This window comes from Fistularia commersonii, chromosome 26, assembly GCF_037954325.1.
Source record: "Fistularia commersonii isolate RoL2024-O1a breed Wild chromosome 26, RoL_Fcom_v1.0, whole genome shotgun sequence".
NCBI classification, from domain to species: Eukaryota; Metazoa; Chordata; class Actinopteri; order Syngnathiformes; family Fistulariidae; genus Fistularia; species Fistularia commersonii.
The window spans coordinates 13,004,374-13,021,285 of record NC_141309.1 but is presented as its reverse complement, the minus strand read 5'-3'; the positions used below and the strand labels follow the sequence as shown (position 1 = coordinate 13,021,285).

At 38.0% G+C, this 16,912-nt stretch overlaps 1 protein-coding gene across 1 annotated transcript in view; it reads right to left on the bottom strand.

Annotated features, from left to right (window-relative positions):
- The window catches only part of LOC147218673 (transmembrane protein 132C), a 136,941-nt gene extending 120,029 nt beyond the window's left edge, over positions 1-16,912 (bottom strand). The window contains exon 1 of the mRNA XM_086174143.1: positions 16,101-16,912. Coding sequence (XP_086030269.1) covers positions 16,101-16,146 — 46 coding nt within the window. The 5' untranslated portion in view covers positions 16,147-16,912. The remainder of the gene's footprint in view (positions 1-16,100) is intronic.

Genomic DNA, 16,912 nt, shown 5'->3' with positions numbered 1-16,912 from the left:
AGTTTCTCCTTTATAATCAGTAACAGCAGGAGGTCTATTCAGTTCAAATGTCATAATTACATAAATAATGGGCTTGATTGGAAAATATCACTCTGTGCAATTAGATTATAAATGTTTCAAATGGATGCTATCTTTTAAAAAGAATGGAATAATTCTGGTTTTCCAATAAAATCTAGAAGTTGCATGAATCTATTCCAAATGGGACGGATGAGGATAACAGGAAAAAAAAGGGTGCATCTCCACTCTTGGCAAAACAATCTGATGGGCAAAGAAGACGCCTTACATTCAAATCACTGCCATTTACACGGTAGTCTCAGCTTTAAGTTAAACAAGTGGCCACTTTTTCGGGGGGGGTGTTACAACTATGGGCACAATGTCTACAAATTTAATTAGAGAAAATAACAATTTGCAGTTTAAGGGATTTTCATCAGGACATTGAAGCCATAAGCAGAAACAACTGTTAAGAGTTTTCCTATACTAGCACTGCTGACGTCTTCAGATAGTTTTATGGTTTTATTCTCTATCCATCTTGTAAAAGGGTGGAGCTGTTAAAGATAGTCCCATTTTGCCTCTGCAATACAGAAAACAGATCTTCCAGTACCCCTGCTGTGTGCTGACTAGTTAGGTTCCCTCGTATTGCCGTTTATGGCACTGCTAATGGCGTTCTCGGCAGATAAAATATATCAAGTGCATATTTCAAAATGTAAATCCAAACCATCTCCAAATTTCTAACATCGACAGATAACCGACCCATTTTTCGGCTCTTATGAACTGAGGCTTCTTCAGCATGTGTTTTTCTTCATTTAGCAGAAATTATCAGTTAGTTTGTGTGGAGAAGAAATGTGGGGGTTGGGGTGGGTCGAGAAAAGCCAGAAGAAATTCAGAAAAAGGATGAAAGAACTGAGCTGCTTGATGACATTTTAACAAAACATTCAACTCTGGCAATATAAGCAGTGTTGTTTCATCATTTTACTCATACATGCCAAAAACAGTGAATATCCCGAATGAAAGATGTGACAGGATTATTCTGGAAATGCAGTGATTCATAAAATAGTTAAATAATCGTTTTTTTTTTCCCTCCTTATGTCATTATTTCTGCATTTCCTTTGTCAGATATTAAAAGATTCTGTTCACACTCTTCTTGGAAAAGGCAAATGTACAAATAATGTTGGAATGAGTCCAGATCATTGGCCATGAATTTTTTGTGGTAGGTCTAAAAAAAAGTATGACAGTTTGTCAGTAGCATCCCTTTCAGACTATCAGGTTTTTGCACTGTTTGGCAGAGAGGGACCTTTCATTGCAAGGACCAAACCAGTACTTTGTCGAGATGGCTTGTATTTCTTTGCTGTACAAGTGAAAGTCAGAATAGAGGCCATTACTTTCTAGTTTGAGAAACGTGGATTTTTCATTCTGTTTTCCAATGGCTGAGCTCCAGTATACTTAACATGTGCAATGCTTGGTGAGCTCATATATTTTTTTATTTTATTTCATTCACATTCATTCAATAAGCTGCCTCACATAATTATGAACTATGACAAATGACATCCAAGAAGTGCCAGCCTGAAAGACCTTTCAATAAACTGTTCTAACACTCCAAACATAACATTAACCACCTTCACATAAGAAAACTGTGGCAGACCCTCATCCACATTATACTTACACACTCAAGGCTCTCTTTTGCGCAACAAAATAATTCTTGGACTCAGTAACGCATCTTGATATCCCTTACAGCTGTAAACTGTACCTCTCTGAGTCATTCTTGAATTGCCAGTATCTACTCCATCTTTGCGATCGCCAACATACACTCCGAACTTTTTAAGGATCCTGCAATGACTGCATCCCTCTGGCTCAAAACTGACTCCAGTAACGTGGCTGAAGTCGTTCAATGAGGTTAGTAAAATTCAACCACATGGTCCAACTTTGTGGTTTCACAGCGTCTTACACTCGACTGCATTCATCCATTCTAACACACACATCAATGGCAGCGAAATGCCATGCAAGGGGCTAATTGGGTCATTGATAGCAACTTGGGATTTAGCGACTTGCCCAATTCCACTTAAGCAAGCAGAAAGGAGGAGCCAGGAATCAAACCACCAACCTTTACATAGGAGGGATGCCCTCTAGACTGAGCCACGGCCACATCATTGTGACAATAATGTAGACGCACTGAGTCTGGGGATCATACAGAGAGATGATTAAGTACTTCAATTTATCTTGGCATGGTTGTGTCTGATTCATTTGGAAACCCCTGTCAGAAATTTTAGTTTTGACTTGATTTGCAAATGACACAGTACAAACAACCATGGCAAGGCCCTGGAGAGGAGAGATGGGGGAAGAGACTGTCTTCTTTGCTACTTGCAATGATACCCATTGCAATGACTTGCAATGAGGTTACGACATCTTAGTTCAATGTCAAGGTTGTGGTTCGCATCAGCAGAGACTTGGAATGAAACATTTAGGGAAGAGAGCAAAGTAAAGTTCTGGATACCGCCTATAGATGTATAAGGTTTTCATGTGCCTGGTTAAACTGGGCAATAGAAGAGCAATAGAGCAATTTTACTTTTTTTTTTTCTCAAAACCAGTGTTTATTCAATATGTAAGAATACATGTTTAAAACAATTTAGCCAACTCAAGTTTGGCCAAACTAGCCTAAACTCTGAGTTTAGGCTACTTTATTCAGATTCATGATAAAATGTAATGAACAAATAGTCTTTACTATACATTTATGCTTTTCCTAATGAGTGGTCTGGGTAATTAATATGATTTGTTTTTCATTCATTTAGCTTTTAGTGCAGAGACAGGCCGTAAATTTGTTCTTTCTCTTTGAGAGTTGTGTCCCAGCAGTTTGTGTGTGCATGGGCTTGTGACTGCAAAAGAGTACCTTCATATTTTTTACCCCATTCATTCATTTGAAAAGTCAACACACTGGATAAACCAATATTAGGCAAGTGCAAGGATATTCTTGGAATTACAGTGGATACCATTTAAATTTAAATTTATCTGCAATAATTGTATTGTGGAATATTGTTTTTTCTCTCTACTGTTAGTTTTTTCTTCCCCTGCTCCAACTGTGTTATACTTTGTGTCAAACCAATCTGTCCCTGTCAGGAGTCTGGTGAGATGATTATGTTTATCAAGCTTTCTGCGGTACCGACCTGCAGTCACCTATATCTGACCATAAGGGGTGCCATGGGCACATAGTGAGAGACTTATGTTTAGGCAATGATCCTTTCGTAATTCATGACAAAGAACTCCATACATGATAATTCCAGAGGCATTCTGATGGGAAAATATGCATATCAATGTGTGTTTGTGGGGCCTGCAAAAACAGATGGTTCTATTAGTCCAAGACAGTTACAGTCCCAAGACAATCTCCCACATTCAGTTGCAGTAGAGGAACCAGCTCTATTGCACTGCGATTTTCTATATTTATTTTTTAACTGTTAAATCCTCCTTGCTTCTAACATGCTCCAAAAATGTCCAGTCTGTACAAGAAGTTACTTAATGAGTTCAGTAACACAATAAAAAAAGCACAAATTCTACAGTATTTCAATTGTAATGTCAAGAATTAGATCTAAAAAAAATGAGCAGCAACCTCAATCTGACCAAAATTAAAAGAAAGATTTCAAGAACCTATTGTAACATGTAGATATAAAATAATAGACTTTTGTATTTATCTCATTGTTTTGCATTAATGTCATGAACCAGAATTGTTTTTGCCAACCACAGACTAGAAAATAAATGGAATGGAATTAACCCTCCACCTACTATGTGTGTGTGTGTATATATATATATATATACATATATAGATGTTTCAGATAATTCAGTGGAATGGAAAAAATCAACTCACTTTGTGGAGGTTAAATATAACCAGAAATGTTTTGTCCATGTTCAAAATAGATTACTGAAAAAAAAAGGTAAAAAATGTTTTTTTGCTGATAGTATAGACCACCAGGCCTCTGAATCTCCAGACATCTTTTACACCCTGTCATTATTTTCAGGAACAGTAAATATTCAGGTGGGAGAATATGCTATCATCCTTTCCTTATCAACTTTTTATTGCTCCAGTGAAGTCATTCAGCCAGGGTTAAAGTGCTTCCATGCAGAGGTAAAATATGTCTGACAATATAATTTTGACACAGCTGCTTCCTTTAGGTGATGCACTGTAAAATATGCTACAAAAACACATTCACAAAGTTGTCAAAAAATCCATGGCTCCTGGTATCTTATTAAAACCATTTCTGAATCAGTTGCTAATGGAGAGGTGTAGAAAATTCAGCTACTACACAAGAACATTTCCTTCTTATATTCAATAAACCCTCTGGCCTATATTCATTTCCTTCCCTCCAGACCCCAGAATGCAGGTAAATGCAATCATAGTTCACAAGTGCTTGATCATTAACAACCAAAGCATGAAATCACATGGACTGACTAGTAGCTTAGTTATTGGTGCTTTGGTGGCTGTATTTCATTGTAACATACTTTCCTGCGGGAAAAACAAAACTGGGAGCACATTGTTCATCCCTGCATTAGTAATAAGGCTCCATTCTGTGGATATAAACAGCCAATTAAAAAATAAAGACACTTGATTTGCGTCTTATTTCACCACATGACAGACATAATAGAAAACGAAAGTAGACATTGTGAATATAACTGGATGATTTTTGAAGATATACAATGCAATGGACCTATGACTCTTTCCAATATTTTACACAGGAAAAGTCAGTTTGTTGCTGTATCTGGTACAATTTTTTTTTATCATTTCCCCCACTTATCTTTTACACAGGGACACATGGGTGTTGTCATTTGGTAAGATTTGGGGTTGGACCTGAACCATGCATTTGTCTACTGTATCACAGGGCTGCACAGCGATACAATGCAGTATAAGTACAATAAAGACTTCTGCAGACTGCTGAGGATAGCATATAATCAGTTAGTGGTTATTATAATGTGCTAATTATCTAAAGGGATATAAAATTACTGTATCAGATTAATTGTAAAATGATATATGCTACATTCTCCATTGGCTTATCAAGGCCTAGTTTACCAGTGCTCACTGCGATGTTTGCTACTGCAATACAGAGCAGCAATCTGTTGATTTAGGAATATACCGTTTTTGATCAAATTTTCCACACCGAATGCCATATGAAACACACACACGGATTGTATTGTATATTGTATAACAACATGTTCCCCTCATTTATATTAGCAATGTCATTGCCTGCAGGAGAAGGTGGTAGGACATGTGATATCATGCTATAAGTGCAAGATAACATGAGAAAGCAGCCATGATTTGCTCCATCGGATTGGATGGACTGCAATAAATGCAGAAATGAGGCAGTAACAATTGAGTTGGTTGTATCTCTATTTACACACCGTTTACTCAGGTGAACCCATTATGTCACAGAAGTGGTTAAAAATAACTGTTTGTGGAAAATGTTTTGTAGCTTCATTGTCAAATGTCGTTAAATGCACTTTGGACAGGATTTCCAGTCCTTACTGCATATCCACTGCCCAAATGACCTTCTTCTATTTCCAGAAGATATATACCAAATTAAATCATGAGTTCACTTCCAACTTCCCCCTTTAAAATTGTGTGCGACTCCAGATCACTATCAAATAATTGATGGAATCCCTCTATCTAGAATGTTTTCATATTTCAGGTCATTTGTATGCTTTTGCTGGATCTGTACGTATGTTTTACGCATCTTTTATTCTTTTCTTATTTTTTCCTGGGCTGAGTTTACTGTGCTGCTCTAAAGCAAAAAATAATTTTTCACTTCTGATCTGATTTTATTCACAGGAGGCTGCTGTCTCAGATCAACCCAACTCCCCCTGCTTGTCCACTCACAGTGTATTTCCAGACACATTTCCCATTTGGACACAAGCAGCCTTCTTGACATGCAGGTCAGATCATGCACATTTCTTAGGATAAAGTACACTGGCTTCCACCTCTGAAGAGACCAGATAAATACAACACCTGACATGCTCGGTTGTTTTATATGTCCTTTATCTACAATACTTTTTCTTACTCCTGTTTTCTATCCTTTTGCACAGATATTGGTGCTTACCTTGTGGAAGCCTGTTAGCACATTTACTGCTCCGTTAAGGCATTATAAACTTGTATTTCCAGACAGGCTCTGGAAAATACAGTATGACAGACAAATCCAATATCTGGACAGAATTTGGAAAGTTTCAACCAGGTTAAAGTGGGAGAAGTTAGCCATTCTACAAATGCCATATGCAATTAGGACCGAGCACAGATTGCATCAATTTATATTCCAGTAGTTACACCAGTCCCAGAATATCTAACTACAGGAAATTTGGGGACCCCTGGTCTAGACCAAAGGAAAATATGGATAAAAGTGAAGAGATGTGTGCAAGCAGGTTGGAGCAGATGGAGAAAAGTGTCAAATGGGATGTGTGATAAAAGAATATCAGCCAGAATGAGAGGAAAGTTGTACATGACGGTGGTTAGACCAGTGATGTTGTGTGATTTAGAGACAGTGGCATTGAGGAAAAGACAAGAAGCAGAGCTGCAGATAGAAGATATAAAAATAGAGGTTCTCTTTTTGGGTGAGGAAGATGGTTAGTCTGAGGAATGAGTCCAGCAGAGGGAGGTAGTCAGAGAGGCTATACTGAAGGGTTTGAACAGGTACAACAGGAGGCAACATAAATATATTGGTCGAAGGATGCAGAGGTTGGAACTGTCAGGAGGAAGACACAAAAAACAGAATTCTGGATGGAGAGAAACAGGACACAGAGTTAGTCGGTGAGAGAGACGAGAATGCGGAAAACAAGGTTAGATGGAAGAGGATGATTTGGAGTGGCGAAACCTGAGAGGAGTAGCCGAAAGGAAAAGAATATGGAAAACAAGAACCAGAGTGAAGATGATGATTATTCTGTGTATCCCTGCAAAATTATTTTGGGGTTAAAAATACTTGCAAATGACAACTGCAAACAATATATAAGTGCAACTAGTCAGGCCTAGACAATCTACAATGCTGTTGGTTGTAAGTGGTACTAAAAAATCTGAGTCACACTGCATTTACTATGTTGTCATCATGGGAACTACATTAAAAACAGTGCCTTCAATCTTATATTAAGAAATTATCCATGATGTTATGAGATGTAGGGGCCTTCAAATAATAATTTTGTGACTTTCTTATTTCATTGTACTTGCATAACAATACGTTATTATTATTACACTTTTAATTATTAAAATTGTCTAATTTAGATACAATCCACGAGAGGAAAAAGCAGAAAACATGAATATCTTAGTTTGCATCATGTCTTTGTCTTAGGAGCAGAGACACGTTTTGTATCAGATTTGTTGTTTTAGTGGAACATTTATTGGTATACTTCTTTACCTTTTCAATATTAATAACCATGTTTCAGTCCGATTACAATTCTGAACATGTGGCAAATGATGGGATTCAGTCTTGCATTAACATTCTTTTACAGTTTTATTCCCAATTTGAATAAAACTGTAATATTTTTCAGTTAATCCTTCATTATCATCAGGGTCATTCCCTCTCAGCCTGGTGTGGCTCTGCCCAATTTGTGTGAAATTGAGGGCCTCGAGGTTAAGAAGGGAATCTGCAGGACCAGATAGCGATTCAGAGCAGGCTGGGGTAGGATGTGCTTACTCGCAGCGTTGGCCCTCCAGCCCATGGTGGCTTCGCAAAGCGTTATACAACCATTGATTCACTGTTGCCGCTGTGTGCGTTGCGACTCTAGTCCCTCGTCATCAGCTCCCAATCTTCTGGTCTGCGACAAAGCAGCATGAACACTCCTGGCCGCTGCCAAAAACTGAGGACCAGAGGGTGCTCAACAATAAGAGCATGCAACCATTTTCACATCATGTATTTTAAATCCACAGAAAGAAAATGTTTTTCAGTTAGAGACATTAACATTTATGCACTCTCACTATGAATAGTTCCACACTAACTCTCTGAGTTTCTCCTTCAATGTCCAGAAAAGTTGGATACACTCCTGAGAAAATCACTGATTTACACAAATTAGAACATGGCCCGCCCTTGTGTTATCACTGCGCACCAACACACACACACAAATATTCAAAGACACCAAGTAACACATGTAACATTGCGTCGATTGCAAATATGTACTTCAATCAGTTTCAATCAATAAATCGGGGGGATGACATTGATTATGAATAGGTGTAAGTGGTATTTCTGATGAGTATTAATATTAAAGGCAGCATGGAAACACACAAATAACATTACATCAAAGAACTAAAAATAAAATAACTGATGAGTCAATATAATTACAATATTCAGGAGAATTAAACTGACTTAATGAATCATCTGATATTGATTCATGTAAATGCTACATCATAGGTAATGTAAGAAAAAAAATGAATAATCTATCACAAACAGCACCAATTGAATTCATAAATGTCAAAAATCTATCAAGTTAATATTAGGAAAATTTGAAATCACCATCTGACAATAAGAAATGACATCAGAAAGATGTCAGAATGACACTAAACTTTCATTGAAAATGACCATTTGACCAACTACCGTAATTGCCATATTAACAGGTGAAATGGTTAGCATTGGATATCCTGACACTGAACAATTTACATTTAACTAAATGCCAGCCAACTGGTATCTCTCTAGCACGGCAGCGCAGCGGATAGTGCTCGTGGGTTTGATTCCCACGTGTGGAGTTTGCATGTTCTCCCCGTGTCTGCGTATGTTTCCTTGGGGTACTCCGGTTTCCCCTACCACTAAAAACATGTACAATAGGTCAGGATGAATGAGAGTGTGTTTGTGAGCGCAACTGTGGGACAACGGATGCAAATTGGCCTATGGCTACAACCTGGAGTGGTGTGTTTACATGCATGTCTCATGTGTGTTCATTAACATGCACTGTCCCAACCAAATAAATAAATTTCCTGTTGTGGTTAATAATTGGATACGTTTTCAAAGATATTATACTCACATTGTTAATATTTTCATCCGAACAGTCACAGGACTAAAACTTTTATCTGTGATGTCACATGGAAGTAATTTCTTCGCTGCGCCACTGGCAATAAATATGTTCATTTCATGCACTTATGTTTAGGCAATTCTCTTGTTTGAAATTCTAAAATGTGCTGTGTCAGAAGCACCTTTGCATCTGCCATAAGTCATTCTTTATGCTTTGTGCGTCAACTTACCATCACAGATGAGAGCCCACAACAAACTCTTTGGTCTACAGCACACAATAGCGATTATTCACAAACAAACTGCTCAAGGGAAAGAACTAATATATTTCAAAATTAAAATTCATGGATAGTTTCAGTTCTACTGATCAGAATTCTACACCATGAGCATGACACTCTGAATCACAAAGAGGCGCACAACTCCCTTTTCAACATAATCTCAACAATCAATCACCTCACCACAAAGAAGTCAATGGGCCTTGACAATATGTACCTGTCAGATCATTGCCTCGAATGCATTAGGCTCTAATGCCTCTGATAGACAGTGACATCTCTGCACACAAGCAAGTACTTCAGTCTCTCAGGTGTAGAAACAGCTCTTTGACCAGCTACTTGCCTGTGAATGCTCCAGACAAAAATACAGTTTAGATGCAGCACTGCTGACCAAAGGAAGCAAGAGCCACATAACAGCCTAAATTCAAATCCTGCAACTGGCAGGAGAAACAGAGAATATGTCTGCCATAGGGAAGGATTCTTTATTTATGCTGTTTTGCTGACATCCCATTAATTAGGGATTTCCAAACGCAATATACAAGTGTCAAACAAAGTAAAATTTACCGTCAGGAGACAGAATTATACACACACAGACACACACACACACACACACACACGCGCACACACACATAATGCATATATACATATATCAAATATCTATATATACAGCCAATATACTACATTGCTGTAAATTCAGATTTTTAAGGGGAGGATTTATCGATAAAACACAATTCATTCGAAAGGTAATCTGTTTTACTGTTTTACACAGCATAAAAAACAAAACAACAACAAATAAAATGAGAAGCAAATAAATAGTATACAAGCATAAGAATAACAATAAATAGAACATTATAGATAAAAGATGCCACGGAAAAAAATAAACTTTGATTTTTAACAATTTATGTCAAAAAAATCCTGTAAAGTGCAATGTATTTACATTAGTTTGAGGTGTTAAACATTACCGAATAACTTGAAAAAACAATGTAGATGTTTGAAAGATTTTCTGCTGACAAAAAGTGCATTCCAGTTTATCACTATCTATAAAAGGATTGACTAAAGTCAGTGTGACAATTTCCATTTATTTTGTAGCCTTGACAATAATGACATTTTTTGGTGTAGCTATCTTGACGTCTCGCCATTGGAGTGACCATATGGGAACACCTCTGAACCCGATTACTTTGTTAGCAACTTCCCAATGACATGGTCAGCGTGGAGGATTGGAATCTCCAGAGCCCCCACAATACATTATTAATTACCATGCACAAATATTGCATATCAAAAAATATTAGATACTTTACACATTCATACACTTTTCACTTGCAATCTATTTCCCGGAGATACAAATGTTTTTCATGTTTTTGAAGTGACTGGCTGACCAGCACTGTCTTTAAAATGTCTCATAAATGTTGAATGCTAAACTTGTCACTAAGTATTTGAAAAATATATAGAAGAAATCAATACAATGCCATGGTGCGGCAGTTTGATTCACACCATCTCATGTTCCCAGGTTTAGACTTAGGTGCTTCAGCAAGTCTGCATCAGTTTGAGCTGTGACTACAGAAAGAAGCATCTGTAGAAAAGACCTAAACAAAGGGTATTTCCACAAAAAAGGATTATCTGCTGTAGCACTGGTATTATAAAGACTGGATGTTATTTTTCACTGAATTCGTGAAAAGATGATTTTTACCTCACTACCAGGTGGTTTTGTCTTCTGATTTGTTCAAATTATATCCACAGAAACAGACAGAAAACCTTGTGAAAGACTAAGATCCTTTTTTTTTTTACTGCATCTAGTAGTTTCGCCCCCTGCTGGCTGTTAGAAAGGATGATTGCTTAAATCTATTCTCTCACAAGGGCACAAAATCTGCCTGGTTTTCCCTTTTCATGCACGAGCTGGCCTCAGTGGTAGTTTTTTTTTTTTCCGTTGCAGAGACGTTGCATCAGTTGGTGGTTAAAACATGAATTTGATTCTCGCTAATGTAACCACTGGAAATTGACATTTTAAAATATAATCACATCAACCAGAGAACTTCAGCTTTGGCATATTAAGTGACAAAAGAGAATTTAAATTTCGAGTGCAGCTGGATGATGGCACATTGACTCTAACGGTAGTGGAACAGATGTGGCTTTAATTATTGAATTGATTGGCTCAAACTGTGCAACAGACACCAGACAATAACTTAAATTATTTTAGCATACTCCTGACTTTTAAGAAATTAATTGCATCAGTCTGTACTTCAATAACACTTAATATATATTTACATGAAAATGATGTTAGCACAGGAACATCATACGTGCTAGTCCGTCTTTGCCACCTATGTGATGGAAATATTAAAATTACACGTAATATGTATTGGGCTGGTATAAATTTGCAAATCAAATATCTTTTGAAAATGCCAACAGAAATTCGTATACGTGTCATAATCCGACCGCAGGGTGAGTGAATTGGAATGCATTTCTTATATGAAAGTGGAAATAATGTTTAAAAACTGCACCCATTCCTACCATCCAGACAACACGCCATCAAAATAAAACATCCTGGAGTTGGATTTATAAATTTTAACATAGGAAGACGTATTTGACCAACGCATTCATCGGCATATTGGCAATTGTATGTGAGATGGTCTGCTGATGTTTGGTTTTAGCTCAAAACACCAATTTTAGGTAATTTTTGCTTATCAGGAATCTTTGGCTGTGAAACAAAAGTTGTAACAAAAAGAAAGGGACTGCAATACTGCCATAAAAAAGATGCCACTCCCATCTTTATCAGATATTCCAAACCCAAAATCCAGTAAATTAAAAATTGTGCAAACCATCACGCCAGCACGCATACAGAAATGTAAATTCCAAGGTAGTCTGAGGTGGCAAAATGAAGCCATATTGCCATATTCCATTAAAAAGGGACACACCTGTAGTTTATTAAGCCTTCAAATAAGGATAACATTGTAGACAATTAACTTTTACTTGCTCTTATGTGTTCTAGAGGTCAATTGTAATGCTTCTATGTGTTTGACAAAGCTTTTACATTTTGCATGAATAAACTACAGCTTTAAAGATTCAGATCAGTTTGGCTCTTTGTAGGTTTGGGATGGAACAGCATAAATAAGAAACACAAAATATTGAACTGTTCCTTTTTCATTAATTATTAATATACTAATTAGACTACAGCTCTGCTATCTTTAATAAAAAAATAAATCCTTTAAATAATACGGACACAACCTGCAACAACTTTCAGCACCAGCTAGGAAGGGGTTGATTGCCTGATCAGTATGTACCGATAGTCATTTTGAAAGAAAAAGAGAAAATGAGGTTTGGTTTTGTTTGTTTGTTTTCAGGAATTCAATGTTTACAACCGGGATGCATACAGCCAATTGAAATCAGTTAATAGTGCTTTTCTTTATATCATATTTGGCCATACAACTCAAACAATGAGATGCAGCAACCCAATCTAAATTTGATAGTCCATTGTGGATATTTATAATACCTGGCAAAAGGGATTTATATTATTACTTGCTAAATGAGGGCTGATAAACAGATCGGTTTTCTCACCTGTTATTTTCTGTCTTGGATTTTTCAAGTCTTAGGCATATGTCATGAACAGAAAATATCAGTTAGGATATTCTTTTGCATATTCAGCACATAACTCAGCATCCAGCACCCAGCATCCTCATTCAGTTAACTACAAGATGTGACATCCAACAATAAATGTCATTCCAAACACAAGATAACTTATATTTACAATTTGATTTTCTTTCAGAATTTTAAATGAGATGACATTATCCAATTAATTGAAAGATGATGAAATTATTGATGTAAATTGCAATCTGAAATTGTTGCATGTGTTTGTACCCCCCCGCTCCCTTACACCACATTTCATCTGCACATCCGTGACTGAAATACACTGTCTGGCCGTGAGCTTCTCGACAGATTTATGAGAACGGGGTCCTCTGTTCAGACACAACTATCCTCTGACAAGAGTGCACAAACACTGCATCAGCATGTTTGTCAACAAATCCTCCCAAACCCCATACATACAAGTCTTCCATTTCGAGCTTTCACACATTTGTTCCCTGATCACGAAATTTGATTAAATTGGATGAGAAGTCACAGTTATAAAGTACAAATTAACACAGGGCAGATGGGCTTCTGTGGAGATACTATGGGACATCATACTGATGATATATGAATTTATGGGGGCAAAAACCCTCATTTCACTCAATGATTGGCTGACTACAATGTATGCCTCCTACTCACACTTACACGACGAGCATGAAAGAGCAGCAGAGGGGATTTAGATGAGAGTCCACCTCCTCAGTGTCTCGTGAAATCATTAAAGTAAGGCATGCAGCTTGACATACAAACCTGCGACCTAAATCATTTGCGATGGTTAGTAATTGCACAGCAGGGTTCAAACCCCCTCTTGCACGGTACTACTTATAAGTTACAGTGATTATTTTTCTTTTCAACAACACCCAAGGTCTACTTAATAGGATCCGGGAGAAGTAAAACTCTGCCCATCTTTACAATCATCAAAAATCTATGAGGTGAAGCACAGTGTGCTCAAGGCGCTGCCCTAAAACAGGCTTGATTTAGAAAAAAAATAAGTAAACCAAGCCGGGGACTTTGGCTGCTGTTTTCAGATCCTCTAATCTATATAAACACCATAACTGTGTTAACACTGACAAACCAGCCAAATGACATTACACATCTTTGTCCAACGCAAGCTCCATTACAAGAGAGACTAATTTAAATCCTAACAGCCATATGCTCCTGACGCAAGTATAATTCATGAGCTGTCAATGCATTCAAATTAAATTTGAGATTAGTGCTTCCTTGGGAGATTCACTGACAAAAATCCACTGTAACAGAGTAAAGATTGTAATTTCACAGGACTAGTGATGAAATCAGGCTTGTTGTTCAAAACCTGTTTGTGTTTAATTCAACTAATTTCACTTGGACATTTGACAGCCTAAATAACACACACTCACGCACGCACACACTGAGATACAGGCAAACATTTCACACCAGACATCCAGAGATCCGTGACAGCGGCCGCAGACAGTTTTTCTGTATAGGTTGGAGGTAGTCTTGTTGAAATGAAGGCACATTTTCTTTTACACCAATTCCACCATATTGGATAACTTACTGGCGGCATACTAGCCTTTGTAAGTCAGTGAATGAAGTTGGTCATACCCCCTCTCATTTCTTGCTCAAGGGCACGAGCTGCATTGTTTAAAGGTCTGCCAGGGGCAAAGAAGAGACACTGCTTTGTGCCACATCAGTGGAGAGCAAGACCACAGCTGCGTGTTGTTTCACAATTAGAGAAAATCCTCAGCTGAGAGGCAGCCTGAGAATCTCTTCATCTATATGAAATGCTGCTGAAGAAACCTAAAGGATGCGCTGCAATCCTTGGCAGAGACACAAATGCATGAGGACAGAGACAAGTGACAGCATGGGTTGTTTGCTGAGCGCTTAATGATGTAGACTGGCGGCTGTCCATGCTTGATCCCTTTTTGGATCTTTCTGAGCTCAAGGATAAGAGAAAGTGACATAAGCCTGAATATTCCTCTCAGGAGTCCCATGAGACATCTCTCTGGAACACCTAAGTTCATAAAACTTTTAAAAAATGAATGATCTAAAGGGGGAAAAGGAAAATATCATCTGGATCTTTTGTTTTGCTTTGAGGCTTGTCACTACAGATTCTCCATATAATTGTGGCTCAATTTCACAATTTGATCCTTCAATTTCCTCCAATATGCTATCAATTTTTTTCACTTCTCACAGTGAGAACCTGTGTCCTGCAGCTTCATGGGACGCACCGCTCAATTAGGATCACACTGGGTATGGTTACTGAGAAGGCCTTGGCATATTGCAAACATCATTACTGGCCACTTCAAGACAGTGAGTCAGCACCCAGGATAAAGGTCTCCTTGCTTCAAAAATAAAGCATCATCAAGGTGCTCAATGGACATGTCAGATCCAGTTTCAAAATGCAATTATTAGAAGGTCTTCTTCTCAGGTGAACAGGAAGAATATTTCAGTTGAAAAGGAAGAAAATATACATATTAACCGATAATGTGTCAAGTCACATTTAATGAACAGCTGCAAACCAAAAGAGGTGTTTCAAAAATTTCCGCCTGCAAAAAGAAATGGGCATTGGCATCGGAGACCATTTAAAATATGGCACTGTATGTATTTTCTAAAATCAATTTAAGTTTAGGTAGGGGGGCTTTATTAGACCACCACTTTCACTTAGACACCAACACTCTGACTGCAAGGTTGTGTATGTGCTCTCCTGCTTGTGACTTCACATGACTGATGCAATGTCATGAACAGAAAGAGAAATTTACATTTTCATTGTTTCAGCAAGAATCCTTCCAAAAGAATCCCCCTACATAAATGTTTTGTTTTTGCTTTTTTTCTTCCACAGTTTGCAATGACGCTTTTCATGTCATGCAGTGTTTTTGAGCAGGTGGATCCTCCAGTACTGCAGGTCTCTATAACTTTTCCCATAAAATAAATATGGGCTTTGCGAATAGTAACTTAACAAGTCTAGTGGTAATAAACTACACAGCTGGCACTGCAAAAGCGAATCACTGTCAGGTTGAAATATTAATAACATAAATGTTATTTAAGTCCACAGATGTTCCGAGGATGTTACACTAGTATAATACTAGTATATGTGTGAAATCAAAGTGAACACTGTTCATGCTGCAGCCAGATGAAATCAGACATTCCTTGTGTATTTTAGACTCTCAATCTTATCTGAAGCCTGTCTAACTTTTATGCGATTGCCTGTTTCTACTACATTCGGTTAAAAAGAGAATGAAAGTGTCCTGAAAAGAAACCACGCCAATGTGCTTAAAATTGAGCTTACCTCCCAAAAGTAACACTGCCGACTGAAGCACAAGAATATGCAACATGTTTCTTGAGCCGTCGGGGGAACGAGGATCCCCCCACAAGATATTTATGGAAGCACAAGTGGCTTAATTCAAGGGAATCCCCCTTCTTGGTTCATTGTTTTTTTGTTTGTTTGTTTTTTGTTTTGTGTTTTGTTGTTGTTGTTTTCTTAAAAAAATGGTTATGGTTGGAAAAATTGATTCATAATGACAAAAAAACAAAAAAATAAAAGTCTGCTTATTCAATCCAAACCTCAGACAAATAATAATCTCAAGCCTTATCTACGTGTTCGTCGTCCTTCTCAAGGAAATAAAGGAATTCAAGAAATGGAAGTTGCGCGCTGCCTTGCGCCTCTTTCCTGCATGTTTGGGGGTGAAACCTTTACGCGGCCGGTTTCATGTGCGGGATGACGGTGAACTTTCGATCGCGGTACATTGTCGCCTGATTCCAGACTTTCCCGAGCAGGTCTATCCAAGGTAGTTGGGCGAAATTGTTGAATAGCTTCTCCTCGTTTGGCGAGACAATTTTCTCTGTCTCCTCCGCATCAACAGCTTCTTGACATTGGCTGCTGCGCGGCGTGTAAAGTCTGACACTTTCGGACGAAGGATGAAAAGCTTCGGTCCTGCATCATGTCGCCGTCGTGCAGATGCGATGTAAAAAAGCGCAGAAGTTAGTCCTAACACTTCGCAGTAATCCTTGGCAACCTTTCGTGAAGTCCCGATGAGCGCAACTCCAGCTGCAAACCACTTCGCTCTTCTCGGGAGTCAAGCGTTCAGCTCCCAGCTCCGG